Source organism: Nyctibius grandis, chromosome 24 (genome assembly GCF_013368605.1).
Source record: "Nyctibius grandis isolate bNycGra1 chromosome 24, bNycGra1.pri, whole genome shotgun sequence".
NCBI lineage: Eukaryota > Metazoa > Chordata > Aves > Nyctibiiformes > Nyctibiidae > Nyctibius > Nyctibius grandis.
The window spans coordinates 941,410-964,203 of record NC_090681.1 but is presented as its reverse complement, the minus strand read 5'-3'; the positions used below and the strand labels follow the sequence as shown (position 1 = coordinate 964,203).

The 22,794-nt window shown below is 51.7% G+C and overlaps 1 protein-coding gene across 2 annotated transcripts; it reads right to left on the bottom strand.

Moving 5' to 3' along the window:
- Nucleotides 1–238: 238 nt before the first annotated feature.
- STK40 (serine/threonine kinase 40) lies at nucleotides 239–22,325 on the bottom strand. 2 transcript variants are annotated; one of them, XM_068418039.1, is made up of 12 exons: nucleotides 22,244–22,325; nucleotides 16,414–16,526; nucleotides 14,763–14,882; nucleotides 13,681–13,766; nucleotides 13,054–13,197; nucleotides 11,825–12,052; nucleotides 10,941–10,993; nucleotides 7,855–7,970; nucleotides 4,758–4,902; nucleotides 4,272–4,391; nucleotides 3,200–3,284; nucleotides 239–2,611 (listed from the first exon to the last, which is right to left on the bottom strand). In XM_068418039.1, exons 3-12 carry the CDS (start codon nucleotides 14,872–14,874, stop codon nucleotides 2,393–2,395), a joined length of 1,308 nt encoding a protein of 435 aa, XP_068274140.1. In that variant the 5' UTR covers nucleotides 14,875–14,882; nucleotides 16,414–16,526; nucleotides 22,244–22,325; the 3' UTR covers nucleotides 239–2,392. The 2 variants fall into 2 exon arrangements, with proteins under 2 accessions (XP_068274140.1, XP_068274139.1); XM_068418038.1 differs by lacking the exon at nucleotides 16,414–16,526 and having other exon boundaries at nucleotides 22,244–22,314.
- Between the last annotated feature and the right edge of the window lie 469 nt (nucleotides 22,326–22,794).

Below are 22,794 nucleotides of genomic sequence, written 5' to 3'. Positions count from 1 at the left end.
GCTGGACAGGCTCAGCCCCAGGGCTCAGCACGGGGCAGGGCCTGGCAAGGGGAGCTGGGCCCCCCAGGGCAATGCACAGTGGATCGGGGCAAGGCTGGGGGTCCCGCTGGCATGGTCCCCTCAGCTGTGGCCACGTCCCCCCAGCCCTCTCACGCATGTCCCTGGAACCCCCCCCAGTTCCAGCCCCCTGCACCCCCCCATCCCTCCCCACCTCACAGGGTCGCTGTGTGCCACGGGCTGGGTATGAAGTTTTATTGCCGACATGCAGGAGTAGTTTCGATGTAGTACAAAAATAATGTCTTTATACAAATTTTTTTCCTCTTTTTTTTTTTTTCTTTTTCCTTACAACAGGCTCCTTCCCACAGCACGGCCCCTCTACCCACAGCCCCCAGCCGCTCCTGCCCTCCCCACACCACCCCTCTTCCAGTTTGCTTTAATACAAGTGTGATTGACTGGTGATGACCGGCATGCAGGAATGCTGGGTATGATACAGCCTTGCAGAGGCCCCAGAATATTGCTTTAACTTTGGGGAAAAAAAAAAATAGAGAGGCAGGAACAAGACAGGAGAAAAATCAGATAGAGAGAGCAGGGCCCCAGGTGGGGGTCAGGGCCCCAGGGGTGCTCAGGGGCTGGGGGGCCCTGCTCTGCTGCTGGTGGCACAGGGGGGTGCCGGGACAGACCTACCATCTTCAAAATAAATAAGGCTAAGACTTGAGGCTACTGGCTCAGCTGGCTGGGGTTGGTGCCACTGCTCTAGGCTGTGTTAGTGTTCACAATTCCCTGCCTGCCCGCTGCCACGGGGCTTGGGCGAGTTCGCAGGCAGGACGTAATGCCCGACGCTGCCAAAGAGTTTGAGGTCAATCCCCACGTCCCCACAAAGACACCCGTAGGGTGGCCCAGGCTAGACACAGTCCGCTGCCCCAGCCTGGGACAAGAGAAGGCAACACGCTACACACAGATCTGCTACTCGCTCCCTGCCCACGCACGCTGGGCTGGCAGAGCTGACCCCCAGCGCCCACGGCCGAGGCCACAGCAGCTCTTCCCATCCCTGCTCACACTTTTCCTTGTGCCCAGCCTGAGGCTGGCAGGAGAGGGCGATGCTGGAGCTGCCACAGGGCTGGGAGCAGGGGGAGGCAGCCACCGAGCCACTGCCCTGAGTGGGAGCCCTGGCTGGGGCACCGGGAGCCCTGGCTGGGGCACCGGGAGCCCTGGGCTCTCTGCGTGAGAACAGTTCATCTGGCAAGACAGGCATCCAGTTCACAAAATGAGGCTCAGAAACAATCGTCCCTGTTCTCAGCGCAGGCACCCGCTCTTCCAGTGGCAGTAGGTGACAAACCAGGACAGCCTTCCCGTGGCGAGGTTGGGATGGCAAGATAAGCTAGGGAACAAATACAGTAGAGACTTCAACCAGCCCCTTCCTAATTCTAGGCAGAGTATTTTGGGAAGCTTTTTCACATTATAACTCATATATTATATCTGTACCACAACTGAAGTGTGAAAATGCTAAATCAGAATTAATGCAATTTTAACTGCACCTTAGATAAGCTACTGAAAAATAAGATTAAATCATATCTTCTTATGAAACTAAAAGAATCAGTGAGAGGTGGGAAAGAGGTCGGAGGCCACAGTGGGCCGAGTCCTGCAAAACCTTTGAGCTGCGGACGAGATCCGATCCCTGCGGCGATGGCCTGCAGGGACCCTGCCCGAGGGGGTGGCCAGGCTCTCGGGGCGGGCCCTGGTCACACCGGGCAGCCCCGGGTGGCCCCTGGTCACACCGGGCGGCTGTTGGTGCCGCTCACGGAGGCCCCGGCGCGCTGCAGCCCGCTCACGGCCACCGAGGGTCAGCCAACACAGCCAAGCCAGGTGGCGTGTGAAGGACAGGAAAAGATTTGATGCAGATGAAGGGAAGTGGGAGGTTCCAAGAAATTCTTCCTTTCCAGAAACCCTGACAAATCTAAGCTTATTCAAACCACATGGAGCAAACGCCATCAGCTGACTCTCTGTGCTGCACAGCCGCAACTCTTGTGCCAGCAAACCAGCTTCGCCCTTGGTAGTCTTCTCCTTTCCCACAGGCTTTGCTCGATCCAGAGAACAGCATGGTTAAAAAGACAAGAGAGGTAGATTACAGTCATGATTAAAAGCAGATTAGTCATCTAGGCTTCGATTTAAAAAACAGATTCCAGAAGATGCCAAGAGGTTGCTGCTTCCAAAAGTAGCTTGTTCAAAAGTCTTCTCCCCCCAGAGCGGGTGTGAGTGCGTGTCCCTGAACAGAGCTCAGAAGAATTGCTACATTATTCTCCATCGCGGGACACGGGTATTGCTGTTGAGCTGTAGTAGGCGACGTGAAAGGCAGGCTGCAGGGTGGTGCTTGTGCTCTCGGACGCGTGGGAAGCTACTTCCGAAGGTACCTCTGGGCCAGGATGGCTGCGTCCAAAGGGTTCATGGGCTGGGCGTCGTGGCCCAGGCGTCGCACAGGGGGGATGTTCCCAAACTGCCGCTTCTGGAGGAAGCTCTTGGCCTCATGCAAGGTGTTCTTCTCCTCAGCCAAGAGCAGCTGCTGCCTCATGTAGTTCTCGAACTCGTACTGCGAGCACTCCTCCATCACCTTCACCTGCAAGGGAACCACCCATCAGAGCCACAGCAACAAGCAGCAGTCCCACAACTCCCCTTTGACGGTCCTGAGCTATCACAGGATAACTGGGGTCTTAACGCAAGACCTGGAGCTGCTGCCAGACACACAGGCAGGAGTCCTCACGAGCCACCAGTGCCACCAGGAACAGAGCTCTGGGAACCTCAGCGGCTCTGTCCTGACACAGCTCAGCCCAGCCCTGCCAGACATTCAGAGGCTGCAGCTGACCCGCTCACACACTCCCCTGAGCCCAGCGGAGGGATTTCTCATGGCAACCCTGGCTGTGGCTTCGCAGGCAAGAGCTCCCACAAGGCTGTCTCCAGGCAGTGAGGTCACCGGCCACCATTCCAACACAACATGCTGGCAGGAAAACAGGATGTTTGCTCCCATCGCAGAGGCCTTCCCTTCTGCTCCGCAGAACTGCGATGGACACAGCCACCCCTAGAGCAGGAGGGTCCTCACCGCCCTCCCCTTGCCAGCTCGGGGGCTGCCAGCTCCTTCCATGACGGACAGATTTGGCACAGCGGCACGGAAAAGCAGCTCCATGGGAAGGGAAGCAGGACACCCTACCTCCTGGGGGTTTTCAGGGTTAGCCACTTGGTCATCAATGTCTGGCACCACTTGCAAAGGGCCACTCAGCGAGGACATAGACTGCCTGTGGGGAGAGCAGAGGGTCAGGGACTGGGAGCACAGCCCCAGCTCACCCACCCTCACCCCACACCCCGGCCAGGGCAACCCCTCCTGGCTGGCCACGGCTGGCCACCAGTGCAGCACAGCACTGTCTGGGTGCCACACTGGCTACAGCTATTAAAGGACACTATTCTAAATTCAGTTTCCCTGCTATGAAATCACATTACAATCCCCAGAGCTGCCTTTTTTTTTTTTTTTTTTTTTTTAAACAGGATGTTGAACTCGAACTCTTGCATAGGTAGGAGAGAAAACAGCCACAGCTCCAACAAACACAGACTTCCCTGCTGACTCAACAGGCAGCACAAGAGCTTTGCCTGGGCACGCAGCACAGCACAGACAGGTCACGGGGCTGGCAAGAGAGGGCTGCACCGAGCAAACACTGCCAGGATCCGTTCCTGCTGGGGTGCGCTGCTGGAATCTCATCCCAGTTGGTTCATGTCAGTCCTGGAGTCAGATCTACCCTCAAAAGGCATCCCCACCCTGCACACGTAGTGTTCCCACCTGTAAAGGCATCTCCTGCTCTTCCCCTCGACAGATCTCGTGCCTGCTGTTACCTAACGGACAATGCAGCGCTAATTACCAGCTTGCAGGAAGCATCTGCATTTGGCTGCATCTGTTTGTACATGTAAGATATTCGTGACCATTAGACTTTCTTTAAAAAAACAAACCTGAGGGACAGAGCAAAGGCCCTCCTGCACCCCAGTGCTGTTCTGTGATGTTATTGCTTTACAGACTCCAACCCTGGTCACAATGACAAGCGTTCGTACAGGCCACACCGGCTGTACCCATCAGCAGACACCAGTGGCTGAGACGTGGGATTTAAAGACTTTTTTGCAGCTCTCAGAGGTCCCGCTCTGGTGTCCTGTTTGGCAGCAGTCTGCTGGCCACAGCTGGAATAACACTGCCCGCAGCCAGACACACCACGGTCCTGTCTCTCTCCTCTTGCACATACCATGATGCTATGATGGAGCTGAGAGAATCCAGCACTTCAGAAGCCGTCAGACGCTGCTGTGGATCCAAGACCAGCAGTTTTCGGATCAAGCACACAGTGTTTTCTGAGACCCGTCCATCCCTGGGAGAGAGAAATCAAGGTGAGCCCAAGGGCCCGAGGCCGGCAGAGGCAGCAGCAGGATGGATGCGCTGAGAGCACACGGCAGGAACTAGAGGAGCCGCTGTTGCTCTGACCGAGAGACCCCAGAATTAACCAGGAGGCTGATTCCCTCTCCCTGCAGCACGGGGCCTTTCTCACCTTCGCACAAGATGTCCCAGCACAGCTACTGCCCCCTTGGTGCCTACTGCATACGGTCTGTTCTCATCACTGCTGTGACCCTCAGGGTCTCCCAGCGAAGCCCCCCCCGCTCCAGCTGTCCCAGTAAGGCCCAGAGCACCGTGGGCACAGGCACTAAGAGAAGGGCCTCCCGGGACAGGCTGTACTCACTCGGGGATGGTGTACTCGGCAGCCTTGATTTTGCGGAAGAGCTCCTGAGGTATGCTGTCGTAGAAGGGGAACTGCCCGTAGAGCATGGTGAAGAGCACCACGCCCAACGCCCACATGTCGCTGGGCTTTCCACGGTACGGCCGTCCTGCAGGGAGCAAGGAGACACAAAACCAACAGGCTTCACACCGCTGCTCACCCCTGCAGCCCACCGCCACAGGCACTGCAGCAACCTCTGCACGTGCTCCTTTTTTTTTTTCCTAAGCATTAATCAAATGCTCAAGACTTCCTACCGCAAGACACCAAGGACCTCTTTCAAAGGTGCATCCTTTGCGAGTAAGCAAGAGACCACACAGGTGTCCTCCCTTTCCCTGCACAGCAGGGCTATCCCTGCTGAATGGCCTTGATGGCACCCGAGAGCACCAAGTAACAAGAATCAGCATGCACTGTGCCCTCCCCTTCGCCATCCCTGCAGACTGTCACTGCCGGGGGTCCCTGAGCCTCACAGGTGCCACAAATGCACCCTGCTGCAAGTCCGGTCAAAAGAGAGGGAATTTAAGAGCCATGGAGCACAAGGAGGCAGGGAAGAAAGCCTGAGAAGAGTAACTGCTCCTCAGGTGAAGAGCAGCCCAAGATTGATGCCAGCCTCACCACCCCGGCTGCGATGGAGATTCACGCAGCAGCGCAGACGAAGACTCTCCACACCCGGCTCAGATCGACCCCATCGAGATGGGACTGTGCCTGCGGGGCGGATCCAGCACACAGCCCCTGCAGCCTGCCGTGAGCACAGAGGCATTCCCGAGAGCTGCTGCAGCCCCAGCACGCCCTGGGATCCGCCCAATGGAAATGCTGGTTTAAAGCCCCTTCAATCACACAGGAAGTCAAACAGCAGCATGCACAAGGGTCAAAAAATTAAACTCCAGCTCTGTACCACCGCACAGGACTGAGGGAATGGCTTCCTCTGACTCACACAGTGAGTCACTGCTGCAGCATTTGTTATTTGTACTAATTATTCTTTGCTTTATATGCTCAAAAAAGGCACCTCTCCCTCCTCCTCCAGCTTTTCCTGCGGTGACATTTCAGCAGCCATAAAATGCAAGCCATCTCTTAGCAGAAGACAGCTTCTCCTGGAGACCTAAAACAATGATTAATTCTTCAGGCGTTTTAGCTTCCTCTTGCACAGGAGCATTAGCAATACAGACAGAGGGATGCTCAGAGTCTGAGGGTGGGGGTGAAGCCTGGAACGTCCTCAAGTAACTTTTCCCTCGATGCTTGGAGGGGAACTGCAGACTGAGCCATTTTGGAAGAGCATTTCCCAAAGCAGAGGACCAGGCTGCACAGACACCCCGCGGAGAAGGGCTGTTCGCAGAGATGTCAGAGCTGGAGCACAGTGCGATCACACCCGGAGGCTGGTCCAGGTGGTGCTGTGCAAGATGCAGACCTGCAACCAAGGCTGCTCCTTGCAGGGTCTTGAACAGCCTCAGCTGTCAGAAGTCAGCAAAGACAGGCTGTTCAGTGCCTTGTGGTACGTGGGCTACAGACAGGGCAGTCAATCCACCAACCAGAGCCGTCAGAGGAACGTGGGTGCTTGCAGCCGAGCTGTGCTGGCAGGGAGGGTAACAGGGCTGTAGTCCAGGACAGACCGGTACCCCGGATAGCAGGAAGGAGCAGCTCCACGCAACCTTTACCAGACACCAGCCACTGGAGCTGCAACTGCTCCAAGCTCCTGCAGAGCAGTTGGCTCATATCATCCATCTGGTTACAGGGGCCTCAGGATGTCCTGCGGAACAGGAAAGGCCTGCAAACAGCACACGTTCCACCTCCCCGCCTGCCCCTGCTCCCTTCCTGCCTTAGTGCTGCCCAGGAGGGAAGCAGCCTCAAACCTGCCTGGCACATCACATCGGGATCACTCAGCTACATTTACTGCTGCTGCCTGTAAACCTGACAACAAGCTGATGGAGGGGAGTCCACTGGGTCTGGAAGTTTCAAGCCTAGCTCCCTCTGAGGGCATTTCTGAAACCCAATAGCCTGGGATACCACAAACGAATAGCTTGGATCTTCAGAGGTGTTTTCACCGTTCTAGATGTTACCTTCACATAAACACACGTGACAGACTGGCAAGGATTCTGGCCTCACACTGGGTACACGCACCCCAGCGAGCGGTGCTGCCCAGCACGCTGCCGACTCCTCCAGAGCACCGCTGGAGCCCATGACCTGCTGTCCACAGCTCCAGGCAGTTTCCCATCACCCTAATGCTAGCCAGGCCCACCTGGATGAGAAGAATGAAAAAAAAAAAACCACCCAAACCAATACTTTGGTCACTACACTGACAAACAGGACAACCACTGCCTGCTCAGCCATTGCCAGCAGCAGGCCTTCAAGCTCATGGAAGAGAAACCTCCTGAAGCAACCAAACAGACAGAAACCACATCTGTTTCCAAAAGTCCCATGCACTGGAAACTGTTAAAAGGTGGGAGGACGTTGGGGAAAGCTGTTCTTTGCCAGACTTCTGCTTAAGGCCTCTGCTGGAGACAAGGCACAGGCCAGACTGCTGGAGACAAGGCACGGCCCAAACAGACTGCTGGTCTGGCCTGCTGTCATCATTCCTTTATTTTTAAGTAACTCCTCTCAGCCGGCCCAGAAGCCGCCCAGAGGGTCAACAGTTCCCTTTGGGACGTAAGCAGCAGCTGCAGCAACTGCTCCTCTTAGTGTACGGCCTGGAATAAACCCACATTATGGTGGGATTTGGACTGATCGCCTCTCAGGCCTAGGGATTTACCTGCAGCTTAAGTGAAGCCTCAGGAACAAGATTCAGACATGGGAAACGGAACATCTTGTCTGCAGACAGACTTATTTAGGAACCGTCAGGGAGCTTTTACTTAGCTTTGAAGTTCAGACTAGCCTTGAGAAAAAAGTTATGCTTTCCCAGTTGGAAAACCAGACCATCTCATAATTGGACCTTAATTAAGAGGCTCTCTCAGAAGGCAGATTACATATGGAAGCAGAACTAGGTGGTTTGTCATTTATTGTCAAGAGCCACAAGTAAATGAAACAAGTGGGGGCTGTGAACGCTTGTTGAGGGCTGCAGGGGATTGCCTACCGCTCAGCACGTCTGGGCTGATGTAGGCAGGGCTCCCTCGCTGGTCCTTCAGCAGGTCATCCTCACTCACCAGGTGCTTTCCGAGACAGAAGTTTGTTATGGTTATTCGATGAGTCCTGGGGAGAATCAGAAGGCATCAGTGAACAAGGACCATCCTGCATGAGCCAAACAGCACAGAGGAAGCTAACACCAAAACAGAGGCGTGAGTCTGTGGGGCTTTTTGGGAAGCTTGAAGTGCTGGGAGAAGACAAGTGGAGCTGTAAGATCAACTCCATGCCAACGGGAGGGATTCCCCACCTGCCAGCACGGCTTGCAAGACTCTTGCAGCGGGAGCAGTAGAATCACTCTTACAGCTATGGACAATGTCTACATCCAACTTGTGTGAGCGTGGCTGTAAGCACAGGGTGCTCGTGTAACCTGCCCACCTTGTAGCCTCCCAGCTGCCTGCTGGCCAGCCTCCCAGGAGCACCCCAGCCAGCAGCACCAGGATCTGCACTTGTGTGCTTGCCAACCATAGCAGGGCACGGGTGTCAACAACGTAAAAGTTTATTTTAACTGCTGATTCTCCCCAACGCTTCCCAGCTACCGTCTCCAAAAGCATCTCCTCCACACAACGTTTTCTGGAAGCTGAGGGAAAATCCCCTGCAGAAGGGCTGCCCCAGGCCTGGCCTCCGTGCGCCGTTTGCTTACGCGTCACCAGCAGATGAGCTACGGGACCTTTGATCAGATTCAGTACAACCACTTCTGCGTTACCCCACAGCAGGAGTCTGGAGGCAGTTCTACCTGATCTGCAGGATTGTTCTTCACACACAGGTACGCAGAACAGAGAAAGTCTAATCAACACCCAAAAAACCTCCGACAGAAAAGGTGAGAGCTGCAGGTACACACAATTTCTCTATGAAGATACCCCTACTTTCCTATGGTATTGCCAGCTCCAATTAATGAATTTTTCCAGGAAAAGTGAGCTCATGACAAAACTACTATCACATGAAATCTTCCATGTCACTCAGATAATTTGGATTTTAACATACAACTTAAAGGACTGAGTAGAAAATCACTGTCTAGAAGATTTCTATATTCTTGAAGAGTATCACACAACTAGAGCCCAAGGGAATGAATTAAGTCGGTCACAATAACCAAGAATTATTTCCAGCAAGTCTAACAGACAAGTGAAATAAAACCAAGTGTGGGTTGGCGATGGAGAGTTGATTATTAAGAATGACAGACTTGTGTTTAAGAAGTGTTAGCTTCAACTGCCAAGAGACTTCCCTGGCTGAGTAACGATCTGCAGGATTTGTTAAGGATTTAAAAGACTAAGTGTTATAAAGGACACTAAAATGCTCAGGGTTGCTTGGTTTTATTTAGTCACTGAAATGTGATCTAATCTGTGATCATCCAACTATTGCACTGGCTAACTGGAAAACTTGTGAGGCTTTAATGTCCGCATCTGGGGGGGGACAGCGTCTGAGGGACCTTCATTAGCCCAGGGTGTAACATGCCTGGTGAGGACTTTGCAGTGATACACAGTCACCTCCACTCGCCCGCCAAGAGAAAAGCCCTGGCTCTTCTGTGAGCACAGCAGGAACAGAACAAACATTTCTGATCAGCCCAAATGGCTGGTCCTCTCCATGGTGATCTATTCTTACGCCTCACCCACCCTTTCATGTGACTCACTGCTGTAGAGGCTACAGTTTTTCCTCACCAGAGCTGATGGTCTTGCTAGTAAAAAGCAAAAACACGGCACGTAATACAGAGAATGATTTCGGCAACCGTGTTCCCAAAGCTTCAAATACCCCCCCTTCCTGCCAGTGGGGGCCCCTGTGTACAGCTCTACCAGTGGGATGCACCACTGCACACTGTGCCCAAAAGAGAAGGGAAGCTCTGGGTGGATCCCTTAAAGCAGCACCCTTTGTCTGCCTCTTCCTAGCAAGAAGGAGAATCAAAGAAGCAAGCAGCAGATAAGAGATTTATCTTAAAGCAGTTCTATAGAAATGACTTAAAACAATTTCCAGGTGGCCCTGAAAAGCACTAGCTGCTGTGTGTGGCGGTGGGAACCAAGAAGTTCAACCTCAGCAGGTAAAATCTGTTTGCTTTCAAACAGTATTAGGGAGGAGAAAAAAGCAAACTGTGACCACAGTGAACCTGCGTGCTTTGTCCAGACTCTGGAAGCCTGCAGACCTTCCAGTTCTTCATTCATTCCACAGGAAACCAGACGGTGTGAAAAGACAATGAATTCCACTCATTCTTAAAGTGAGTGCAAAATATTTAGCCAGTAACGTAATACTGAGGGACACAGCAGAGTATCTGAACTGGAACCAGCTTGCCAACTAAATAACTACACAACCCAAGACAACTAAGACACTCCAAGGAGCCACCAAGCAAAGCACACGCTACCACCAGCTGCCTCCTGCTCCTGCTGAGCTCATGCCCCACCGATGCTGTTCGCTCTGCGCCAGGAGGGCTGGTCCCTCCTGTGCCCATGCAGCATCCAAGGCACGTTGGGCATCGGTACGTTATAAACTCAGGCATCAAACCAGCTAGTGGGAACAAGGAAGCTATTTCAAGCACAAATACAGACTAGACAGAAGAACTTTTGTTTAGATAAGTAAATATTTCACTGCTAGCAAAAACAGAGCAGTGCAACAGTCTAAGATTTAACACTGTTGTGATTATAGTACAGACTGTAGTGCTGGGAATTCCTTTAGCACGATGGAAAGTGAATTATGTGAAGAGAACCACTTACCACATTTTAATTTTTTTTTAATATACATAAGTGTTTGTCTTGCAGGTTTCTGAATTACTATAAAATTTAGTTTTCAGAAGTTAGAACCCAAAAAGAAGTGCTGACATGGGGTCACTAAACTTGGTGGAAGAGTGAACCATCTAGGCTGGGCTCAGTTCATTTTTGGAGATTAGATCATATAACTCCGACCTGGTATTTTTGTGCAGCCTGCTTTTATTTCCCTCACCCTTCTCACACGAGAGCACTCGCAGCAAGTCCTGCCTTCGATTGTGTTTCTGATAGAAACCTGCTTCAGGGAAGCAATGTAAGAACTGCCAGAACAGCAGCTCTCCAGCAGACTTACCTTTTGTTTAGCACCATGTTTCCTAGTTTCAAGTCTCTGTGCACAATATTTTTCTGTAAAATATATAATAGTACAAGATGAGCAAAAGCATATTTGTTATAGAAGTATAAATTCGATACTTGGACAAAAGAATTAAAAGTATCTTTTGAAAACATGTCATCTTCATTCTCAGAAATAACCTAGATCAAGGTTTCAAGTCAGGCTGCATCCTGGGTACTTTGGAACCCTTCTTCAGAAGGGCAGAACAAGCAAATGTGCCACTCAGAACACACAGACAGACTTGACTGGAACTAGGAGACCTGAAACTGAAGTGTCCAGGCTCAGTAAGACCAACATGATGAGCACTCCCTCAAATGATGGATGCTTCACTGCCCTGCCAAGGAAGGATGGGCATCCCTTCTCACAGGGTAAGGAGTCAAACATCAGCAGAATCTGGTTTCGTTACAATAACTTCTAGTTCATTGATCTCAAACTTGTAGCTTGAGGTTCTGACCTCAGAAATCAATTCTTACGTTGTGATTTATTTTCCTTCAAAAGGAAATAGCTTGAAGTGTCTCTTGTATTTAATTAACCTCTGCTCTCCTCTCCAACCACCCCTTTCTGAGGTCAGTAACACTGTGGTTCACCTGGTCTGCATCTAGTCCAGCTGGCCCGTCTCCACAGTCAACAAATGCTACATTATCATCGAGAAACTTGAGGGGAGGGGAAGGGAATGCCCTTTGAAGGCTTGAGGCCTTACACAGAACACTGTAATGGGGAAACAGCTGAAACATCCATCCCCTGTAACCTTGCCACTGCCTGCACAAGGAAATTCTAAACCATCTGTTACACTAACATGGGAAAACTAAGCCTTCCAGCACCGAAAGGGATAACAAAGATCTTACCTTATGTAATGCTTCTACCACGCGTACCACATCATAAAATATCACTACCGTCTCCCGCTCACTGAGTCTCTTCTCTTTAATGACATAATGCTGCAGATTGATCAGATCTGCTGTTTTGTCACTGAAATCATGAGCACAGAGACAGTCTAACACAAGACAAATGCGCTTCTTCATTTTTCTGACCATTCTGTTGGCTTCTAGATCTTCTATAATTTCACAAGCTCGGTCCTACAGGGAGGCAAACAAATGAGCAATAGTTCAGGGAAGCTCTCCGGGCATATGTACTTACATACAGAGCACTAGAGAATAAATAACTACCTGGTGATCTCAAAATAAGCAGATGCAATCATAGCACTCGATCCCCAAGTCGGTATTTCAAAAAGAAGAGACATGATCTCTAGTTAAAGAAGCCAGAGAAAGTCTGTGCTGTTTGCCTGTACGTGTAGGTCAGCACTGAGACAGTTTATATACACACAGACACCGTTAGATAAAACCTAGAAAAACTCTAGTGGTACAGACTCTGTGAATACGAGTGATCCAACACATTATTAAGGAGAAGAACAGAAATCTTAAGACACAATTAGCAGTTCCTCTGTAACATTAGATGGGACACAGATGAATTGGACATTTGGCTTATTTAAGATATAGTACAGATGGCCTCAAGTGAAAAGTCTGTTGACAAAATGTAACCAGCAAGCAAGGCAATACCAACATCCAAACCAGTACTTGCTATCAGCCCCTCACATCCTAAACAGCTCTGGAGGCATTAAGAGCAACACAGTTCACTCACATGAGACACTGAGCAGCACATTGACCAGTTTAACCTGCTGGAACAGTTTCTTGGCGATTTGTCCCCTCTTACAGGTCATCATAAAAGAGTACAGAGATTGGAGAGCAGGAATTCAGTTCTAAAGGGTGCTCTATGGGCACAAATTCATTTGCCAGTGAAGCAGCTATTTTCCTACTTGAAGGGGACACTACTGAGCACGTGTCTCATCTTTGGATGTTCTCACTTTCCCAAATCCCAGACCCCGTTACATCGCACTTAACTCCCTAAAGCCCCTGCCACAAACTTGCTTGTCTGAGGCAGCAGTGGTTAATCCTCATGATGTGCTGGTAATTCTTTACACACAAGAACGGGGTCAGCACAAACTGTACGTTAAACAAAAGCAGCTCAAGCCAACAGCAATGACTGGCATTCCCCCAACCTGGATGGTGACCAGCGGTACCTGAAAAAGCCCGTGATGATGAACAACTCCTTCCTGGTTGTGGAGCAGGGAAAGGAGAGAATACTCTGTGTGCAGCAGCATCTTGCCCTGTCGTTCTTCCTGGGTTTCTATTCCTTTATCACCCCTTTCTTCTAAAGTGAGAATCTTCAGGAAAAGGGAAAAGACCTTTAGAGCTCCAAAAAAAACCCCCAAATGCCCCCCAACCTCTCATATTTTAGGTTTTCACATGTGTTTAACAGCTGATGTAACTGCTCTGATATTTGCACTTGGCTCAAGCCTGTCTGAACTAACATCAGTGCAGAACACCTAGCACAAGCTTGATGAACACAGAAAAGCAGCTCAGGTGGCTTTTTGCAAACACCCCAGGTGATTCTTCCCCACTGGAGCCACCCCCATTTCAGGCACACTGGAGGAGATCAGAGGGCTCCAGGAGAGCAGCACAGCAGCCACAGAGGCCTCATCTCAGGGCTAATCTTGACACCAGATCTACGCCTGGCAGAACTGCCCCACGGAGGGAAGTTCCAGCAGCCGTTTCTGGCGGTGCACCGGTTCAGCCTACACCACACACTACTGTGAGAGCTCAGGTTGAAGAGCTCTGAAGAGCTGGAAGCCGTGCCATTTGCTTACCTTTAGCTGATAAAAGTCATCTGTCCCATCCTTTCTTGCCAAACACTGAACAATACTTGGCACAGGGGAGTTACCTAAACGTGGACCTAACAGCACAAAGCAAAAACAGACTTGTTTTCCTTTAAGCAGCAATGACTAATTCAGGGTTACATCAGTATGCGAGTGTCACGCAGTTTACATTCATTTAAACTAAGTTCCTTTTTTTTTTTTCAGGAGACTAAATGGGTTTCCACAAATTACGATCTAAAGACAAAAAATGGTACTGAACTGTGAAACCTTTTTGGACAATGTTTCATTTGTTCACTAGAGAAACATTTAACAAAAGCACACACATGGCACAGCTGTTCTCAGAAATTCAAATTTCTGCAAGCCTGAACCATACAGCTTTCACATTTACTAGCAACACCCATGGCAACTGCTCTTACCACACCTCTGAACCCAACTGCCACCTCTGCAGGGACTGTTCAGGTACACAGACCAGTCCAAATCTCAGGTTAACATACAGTCTCCACTCTTCAGTTTAAATTGATCAGCTTCCAATTGATTATCCATTGGTTTCCACTGTGAAGTCCATCATGTTTTTGACAGTTTATTTAACTAGTTCTGAACTAACAACTATTCTAGCAACTCTCAGATGTTAGCAGAGTGGTCTTGCCTTGGCACACGCTACTTATAATGACCACTACTGCATTACTAAGTTGCCTACAGGCTGATTTGACGGCATATGCCAGGCAAGCAGGGTTGAATATCTCCCCAGAGCTCTAACGAAAAAGCCCCCTGAAGAATTTGCTCTTTAACAAAGTTTAAGAATGTAGTTTAAAAAAAAAAAAAAAAAGGTAAAAGCAATGGCTCATATTCATCTCAAAAGCCGTGCCTGCCTTGCCATGTTAGTATTCCAAATCTCCTTAGCTTGACTAGCTGCAGCTCTAAGGGCTGCTGCTCTGCTACAGCAAGTGAATTGCACTCTGAGGTAAGACGCTAAATTACACATCTGCTTTGCCTCACTTTATAGTGCCTTTTATTTTCAGTTTTGCAATCGGTAGCTACCTTGAGAACTGAAGAAGAAAACCCTCCCTGCTTACCTAGTATAAAAGGGCCCGCTCTCTTGGCATTATTTCCAGAAATCCCTGTACAAAGAGCTTTTGCCTTAGTGGATGTTTCCCCAGCTCCTCTGTCTGATGCTCGCCGCTTCATCCTTGGCTCTTGAAAGAGAAAGAAGATCACATTTGATGAGCAACTGAGTTAATTTCTTATACTATCCCTTATTTCATACTGGAAGGCTTCCACCTACTGATGCACTCACGTCTCTGCCTACTTGTGTTTCTCTACAAAAGCTATGGCTCATTACTGATAGACCACTTGTGGGTTGGAGGCTTAATGCATTTTTGAAGGTATAAATCAGCCTCATTACTCAAAGCAACATTTCCTAGAACAGTTGTTTGAGGCACACAGTGGGAACAAGTCAAAATAATTAAAGCTTGCTTTGCAGCAAAAACAAGTTTGCAAATTAACATATTCCCAAAAAAGAAAATGCCTAAGTTATCCTTCTGTGCTCTCTTGCGCTACCACTCCATGCAAAGAACAACTTAATCTACTAAGTGTGAGTCTCATGCTTTGGATCCAAGCGTTTATTCAAGGTCCACACATCACCACAATTCAACACAAACAACTAAAAGCTCAACCAACTCCTGCTTATTCAGGCATTGAAGTAAATCCGATTTCCAACGTGCATTTTCTGCTCTTTAGAAATCTAAAGAGAATTTGAGGTGGCATTGCAGAACCAATACCTAAAGGGCCAAATAATTCAAGCCTCTGCGACTAAAACTTCTTCCCCAAAGAAAAGTCTTGTTTCAGTTTAGCAGGAAAAGAATCTCTTGTGACTGCTGCCAGGCTAGCCTGCACATGCTGCATGCGCACTGCAAGCATAAATCAGCTCCACCAAACTAAGGTTTTGTTCCCAATCCACCTCCTCTTCTTCTTTACCTCTTGGAAAAGAGTTTCAAAGACTTTCACAATGTCTAGACATAAATGCTCACGCTCTAACATTTCAAAGATTTTTACTTTTTTTGAGGGGGGTGGGAGAGAGGAGGAACTAAGCACAGATCCATTTTCTTACTCTGAGCAAGCCAACGCCAAGCCCCAGTAGTCCTCCCTAAAAAGTTACTACAGCAGACTGGGAAAACGTTTCTGGGTTGTACTTATTTGTTTATAAAAAGTCCCAGTGTTTCACCACGTAAGAGACTGATAAATCACCACACTTTGAATGAAGTTTACCCTCCGGCAGTCCCACCCTCTCTGTGGACCCAAGAGTGATCTCACTGAATTAATTCATCTAGCATTACCTGTCACCAAGATCAGAGATAGCAAGGGAGATAAGGTGAGAAGTCTTACAGCAGCCTTTGCACCCCGGCACTACCCGCTCCCACCAGCCGCTCAGATCTCTGCCAGAGAAGCATTTCCAGACCCAGCAAGTTGAACAGAACAAAGTCCCGAGCCTCATGTGCTCCTCGTTCTGTTCATTCCGCATCCCTGACCTAATATTTGATTGTGCCTTATAAAATTCTCCACTCGTTGCAACATCGTCATCCCTGCTGGAAACGTATGAGTAAGATTTCCACTGGAGAAACCCCACTGCACAGAAACTCTGAGATAATGACCGTTGTGCAATCCAAGCTGGACAGGAATCGCTGGTGCAAACGGCGTTATCGTAAACAAAATAATCTGAGGACTCACGTAGTTCAGCATCAACTGTATCTTTACTCTTCTTCCAAACTAGGTTTTCCAACGTCTCAGGAGACAGGAGTCATCACCTTGGAGAAGGCTGGATGGTCGAAAGGTCGAGGACTCTGTAATGCGAAACGAGATACACTTGATGCTGTGGTTCTGGATTATTCTTGATTACGATAACGTGGTATGCACCAAAACTTCTGGAGCTTGAAACGTCTGTTTGTTTTGGCTTAGAAAAGGCCTGAAGCTCCTGATACCACGTGAGAGAATAAAAGGGCTCTTGAAGTTCAGTCCTCAGTCACACGGCTGTGCACAGCAAGACAAATACAAGCCTCAACTATCTCAAAAGGCATTTTGTGACGTTAGACAGACCTTCAGAGCAGAAACAAACACGTTCTCCGTTTTAACCTCCACCACGCGGTACTAGCTTGCCTGTTCTTAACAGTATTTTAAATATACCCAAGTTAGCAACTGTGCCACAACAGAATCCTTCACCACTGGAAGCAACTGTTAATCATGGTAAGAGTTAATGCTTAAAGTCTGGACTTGAACAGAACAATTCCTGCAAACGGCAGAGAAGAATACATTGAGTTTTATTCTTATCAAATCCCCACTGCGAGTTAATTCCTCTTTACAATTTATATTCAGCCTCTTAAAAAAAGTCATCAGACTAATTCGACTCAATTCAGTACTGCTTAACAGTTCATCTGGTCCCATTTAAAAGGAGAAATTTAGGATTTAAATCAGACACTCTGAATCTATACCTCCTCTACCAAACGCTTGCAGTTGAACCCTCAGACACTGCACGTTACACATCTGTTAACCCAAGCTGGTTTACTTCACCAGTATCCCGTTAGACCAACCTAAAAATGCACAAGAAACATTCGGGATGCAGGAGCCAAACTCCCACCACCACCAAAACACAACGCAGCACTGTCACCCGGTCCTGGGGGAGCTGCAAAGGCTGCTACGGATCTTTCTGAATCAAAGCCCCGAAGCTATCTGGATGAACGACGTCCGAGGCACTGCTCCAGGCAGCAGGACGCCCCGGTCAGGCAGCCCCGTGCCGGTGGCACGCAGGAGCCCGCTCGCCCACGCGCCGGCTAGCCAGCACTTTCGGTATGAGTCGCCCCGGCGCCGAGAGCGGGTGGAGGTGCCCCAGCCCCACCGCTGCCTAAAGGACACCCACCGGCTTAAATATCACGGCTCCATCACAGAACACGGGTGAGAGCAGGCGAGAAAAACATCAACATAAATGGGTAAAGACAATCCTGTGCCCCTCACGGCACTGATGTGGTGGGTTCACCGCCCCCTCCCTCAAAAACTGAGCTGTACAAATGGAACCAAACCACCCCCGCTCCCTGTCCCACCATCTCTAACAAAAATGGTCTCTCTCTCACACAATGACGTTACAAGTCTAGCACAAAAATTCATTGCTTAATGATTTTAATGTGATGCACACAATATATCAAGCATCTTACTGGAGAAGTGTCTAAAGCTTCTTCCTGTGCTAGCTACGACTCTAACAGAATTATTAATCAAATAATTTGGAGACCTAGATGTAATGTCTTTTAATTACATAGCTTAAGGAAATTGTCTAATTCCCAAATTACTGCACGATGTTTCAGTGCCCAGCATAACAACAAAGGAAAACAAGAGAGGAGGAAAGTGACCTTTTCATCTCAGATTAAAAACCAAGCAGGTCCTGCAGTCCAGCAGCCACAGCTAATAGCTGGAGCAGGAAAAAAAAAAAATACCTTTGGGGCATTAACAGGATTACTCAGCAGCACAGAAACTAGTTGAGACACCGGAGCAGCTGATAGAACCTCCACGGTGCTTTCTGCTGTTTTATCTTGCAACACGGGGACAAAGCGAGTTAGTTGGTGTTTACACTTCCTAGTGCAGTGACTGGCAGCCCCGAAGGTGTCCTGCCCCGCTGCCACAAGCGAGCTGATCTCTGCGAGGCAACGGGATGGGATGGCAGCTGGGCACGAGCAGCAGCGTTCCTGCCCAGCTTTCACTTCTGGGAGCCAAATATTGCAGCATTTGGGATGAAGCTGGAGACCCCGTCCAAAGGTTTTCGTCCCGCTCGCCCTGTCCACTCTCTTCTCCACCAGCGCAGGCCTCAGCTTTTGCAAAAATGAAGCTAAAAATGCGATTCAAACGAGCAGTACGAGGCTGCACCTTTTACCACCCCAATAACACACTGGGCAGTATTTATCAGTGACGATTCATCAAAGTTCACGTTTAAGCCCGGCTCATGGTAAATTCCAGCTCAGGAAAAGCGATGTTGGACACGACCTAAAAACCTACACGAACACTAACATTAAATGAGCAAACCCTTGAGTGGGGTCTGGCTTCCCAGCCCAGGAACAAGCAGGTCGGTATCGCTGCGAGAAGCGGCAATCCCGGAGCGTTGCCACACGCCTTCCCTGGGCAAACCTGGCCAGGGACAGCTCAGAGCCGAGTCATCGGCGCTCCCAGGGACAGAGGCCCGATTCCCATTGGAAAAGCTGCCCTGGGAACAGGCGGAGTTGGGATCAGCCGGGCCTGCGGAGGAGTCACCGGCTGGGGGATTACAGGGAGCGTTTGCCGGGCAGATCCCAAGCAAAGCAGGTGTGGGGAGGAGGAGCTGCGCCAGGCGGGCGTGGGGCAGCTGGGGTGGACTCCCCTCCCTCTGCAAAGCACTGGGGTGGATTCACTGTACAGGGGCTTTAACTTCGCCGAAGGCTTTGGAAGTTTAACCGTTCTGTAAGAGAAGCAATAATAAAATAAAAAAAGCCCACGAGATGACTCAGAGCCACCAGCGCAGCCCGCGTACCGCTGTGCGAGCCCTTCCGGGAAGGGAAGCCTTCTCCAGAAACGGAGCAGCCCTGACTCAGAGATTTCTTGGAAACGTGCGGAGACTCATTCAAGCTTCTTCCCCAAGCGAGAAGTTCGCTCAAAACCAGACACGGAGTTCCTCTGACCAAAGGAGAAGGAAGAATCCCGAGGCACTGGCGCAGCACAGGGGGCTGGGGCACCCCCACGCCGTCGGAAGGCACCTGGTAAAGTATGAACTCACTGTCGCCAGCTGGGAGACACACACAGCTCTGGCAGCCCCTGCTGAACGGACCCACTACAAAGCCGCCTTCCTCAGCCCAACCTGATGATTAGTTTAATGCTGGGTATGTGAGCAAGGCACAGCCAGCACCCGAGAGGCCGCAGTGCTAAAAGGGACCCCAGTTCACCTTGCCTCCATCCCACATCTTGCTGTGGCCAATCTCCAACTTCTCAGGGAAAAAAGGCTTCCACAGGCCAAGTCATACATCAGGGAAAGCAAATTCCTTCCTGGCCCCCCCCAGGCAGCCAGGGAAACTCTGAAGCACAGGATTCCAGCAACGTAATTACAGTGCAAGCAAGCAACAAGCTGGGCTTTCTTTAAACCCTTCTGATGCATCAACACATGAGATAGCCAAGGACTCATCTCTGGGAGTTCCCTGTTTGGTTACATAAACACCAACCTCAGCTTAACCCTTTCACGCTGAAGCACAGGCCACATGCACCAGGAAAAGTCCCTGCCCCAGCCCCACATCCCCATGGCAGGGGCACGGCGCAGGAGAAGAGCCTGGAAATCCAACGGCAGCACTCTGACAGCACCTGCGACCGCACCGCTCTCCCAGCACAGAGCCCAGCGCACCAGTTCCCCACCTCGGGCTGCTCCCGTGAAGTCAGGCAGTCGTTACCTTTAAACTCACCATCAGGTGAGACGTGTACTGCATTACGAGATTTTATTTTTCATTTATAGCTTATGTTACCATTCCATAAATCCACTGCAGCAGGACTTTCCTCATGCACACAAAGATTATTGCATGACTCACACACGTGCTGACACTTTCTTTACAGTGAGGTGTGGTTGCTGTTTTTAACAATACTCTACTCATCCAGCCCTAACCAGACAGAAGGAAATATATTTAAGTTATCTACACATACTGCCATGCTAATGTTACTATCATTTGTAGCATGAAAGCACACTGACAGACACCGTAAGTTCACAAATGTGTATCCAACTAACAAAAAAAAAAAGACTGGTTTCACGTAGAAAATTACAATGGGCACGGAGCCTCCTCTGGTCTAGCAAGAGCTCCCAGCTGGAGAGCTCCCAGGCACGAGGTAGGCGCACACCGTACAAGCCCGGAGCACTGCCAAGCCGCTGCAGACAGAGAACACATCCCTTATTTAGGCTGAGCACAGTGGGCAGCTCAGGCAAAATCAATAGGGTTGTCCTTAATCAAAGAGCAGCTAAGTGCCTACAAGGCTTCCCTCTGTGCCATTTCAAAAGGGGAGGATTCTGTAATATCCTGAGGATAAAAAGCAGCTGAACATGAGGGTGCTTTTAAGTAATGCGATTATGTGACCAAACCATCAGCGCGGATGCCACAGAGAAACAATAAAAGGATGTGGCACAAACGCTCCAGCGTCAGGGAAACACGTCCTGCATCCCAGCCGCTCCCGGCCCAGGGCCGTTTGCCAGCAGGTGAGCCTTCCTCTGCACGCCCCTCCAGTTACACCCCACCGGGGCTGCAGGCACCTAGAGCCTAGGACAGCAGCACACCTATACGGAGCAGCGTGTGTTACGCCCACACATTAAGGCTCTAAACTAGCAAGGAACAGAGTCATGGACACCCGTGCAGCACCCTCGCATCCCCAGCCACAGCAGGAGGAGGGAGCAGTTGGCCAGGAACAAGACAAGCCCCCAACCCCTCGTGTGAAGGAGGGGAGCAGCTGGGCAAAGACACCGTGCCACAGGCTCCTTCCGACAGCAGCGTGTGAGACTTTCAACGATCTCATGTGTTGTGGCAGTGAAGCTCCCAAAGGCCACAGCCAAAGGCAACAGGTGACAGTCACAGGCTCTGGACACAGGCAATCCCAAAGGACGTCTCCTTACCTTCTTCAGACGAGCTCGCACGGGGAGGACGGGACAGGTTCCCGTAGCGAGCTCCGGCTGTAATGCTTTATGGCCTTACTCATTCCCACTTAGAGGTACAACCTCCAGCTACTCACTGCTGAGACACACGAGACTCCTCCTCAGAGCAGAAGTCCAAAACTACTAAATTAAGAAATTCCTGCCCAGGCTGAAAGCGGGATCGGCCCCAAACACGAGCAGTTTGCTCCCTCGGCCAGCCCCGAAACCTGCCAGCGCGCTGCAGAAACAGCTACGCTGCCAACAGAGCCCAAACCCCCCAGCGCTGTCATGGGTAAGAAAGGCACAGAGCAGCTCCACTGAGGGGTATTTTTAAACCCAGCGCGTACCCACGCCCCGCTACACCACATCCCGCCCCTCCCCGCTGCACCGGCAGCGGCCAGGCCGGCCGTGCTGCCCCCCGGGGAAGGCTTCCCGGAGCGGCCGGGGGCTCCGCGCGGTCTCAGGCCGGGAGAGCCGCAGGCAGCGCCCGTAAGTCACCGCACACGCGCGGGGACCGGCGCCGCGACCGCCACCGGCGGGCCCGGGAGCGCCCGGACGGCTGGACAGGGGGCCCGGCCCCTCCCGAGCTGCCGGCAGTGGGCGGGCTGCACCGGCCCGGCCCCGGGACAGGCCGCCAGGAGAGGCGCCCGCCTGGAGGGCGCTCCCCCGGAGGGCCCGCGGGGCGGCCGGGCCCCCGCGGGCTGCCGGCCCGGGACCACGCGGCGAAGCCTCCGCCAGGGCCCAGCGCACAGTTCGTAAGAAGGAAGCGGCCGCAGCGCCCGGCCCGGCCCCACAGCCCCGCTGCCGGCGGCGCCTCCCGGCCGCTGCACTCGGGCCGCCCACCCCGTCACACGGCCCCGCACCGGCCCCGGCCCGCGCGCCGCCGCTCACCCATGGCCCCGGGGCCGGCGCGGCCGCCGGCGCCTCCCGCAGCCCCACGCCCGGCCGCGGCCTCCGCTCCGCTCCGCGGCGGCGGCCACCTGACAGCGGAAGTGACGCACGCGCCGCCGCCATCCCGCCTCCTGGCGGCCGCCGCAGAGATGGCGGCGGGGCCGCGAGCAATGGGCGGCGCTGATTGGCCGGCTGAGCCAGCGCCGGCTGCGATTGGAGGAGAGCCCGGGGGCCGGGAGCGGATGTTTGCAGCGGACTTTCACGGGTTGAAGCGAGGAGACCAGAAGGAGGCAATAAGCGAAAGCTGATTGGCTGCGGCATGAGCACTCCCTCCGCCGATTGGCTGCCGCTCCGGCCGGCGCTGGAGGCCAAGCGGGTTGGCGGGCACGCGGGAGATTCGAACGCGCCGCGATTGGAGGAGAGGCGGGCGCTTCCGGCCAGCCCCGCCCCGCCCCGCTCCTACCACCGGGCCCGGGCCCTGCCCGCGGCGCAGGCCTGCCCGGGCGGGGGGCTGCGAGGGCCAGGCCCCCCGGGCACACCGGTCCGCGCCA

Bases quoted from the DNA above. Each gene is read 5' to 3' on its own strand.
- STK40 (XM_068418038.1), bottom strand. The intron at 4,392-4,757 runs GTGAGTACAGCC...TCTCTCTCCCAG, and splicing joins GCCGAGTACACCATCCCCGA to GGATGGACGGGTCTCAGAAA. The intron at 3,285-4,271 runs GTATGTGCAAGA...CTCTCCCCACAG, and splicing joins AGCTCCATCATAGCATCATG to GCAGTCTATGTCCTCGCTGA.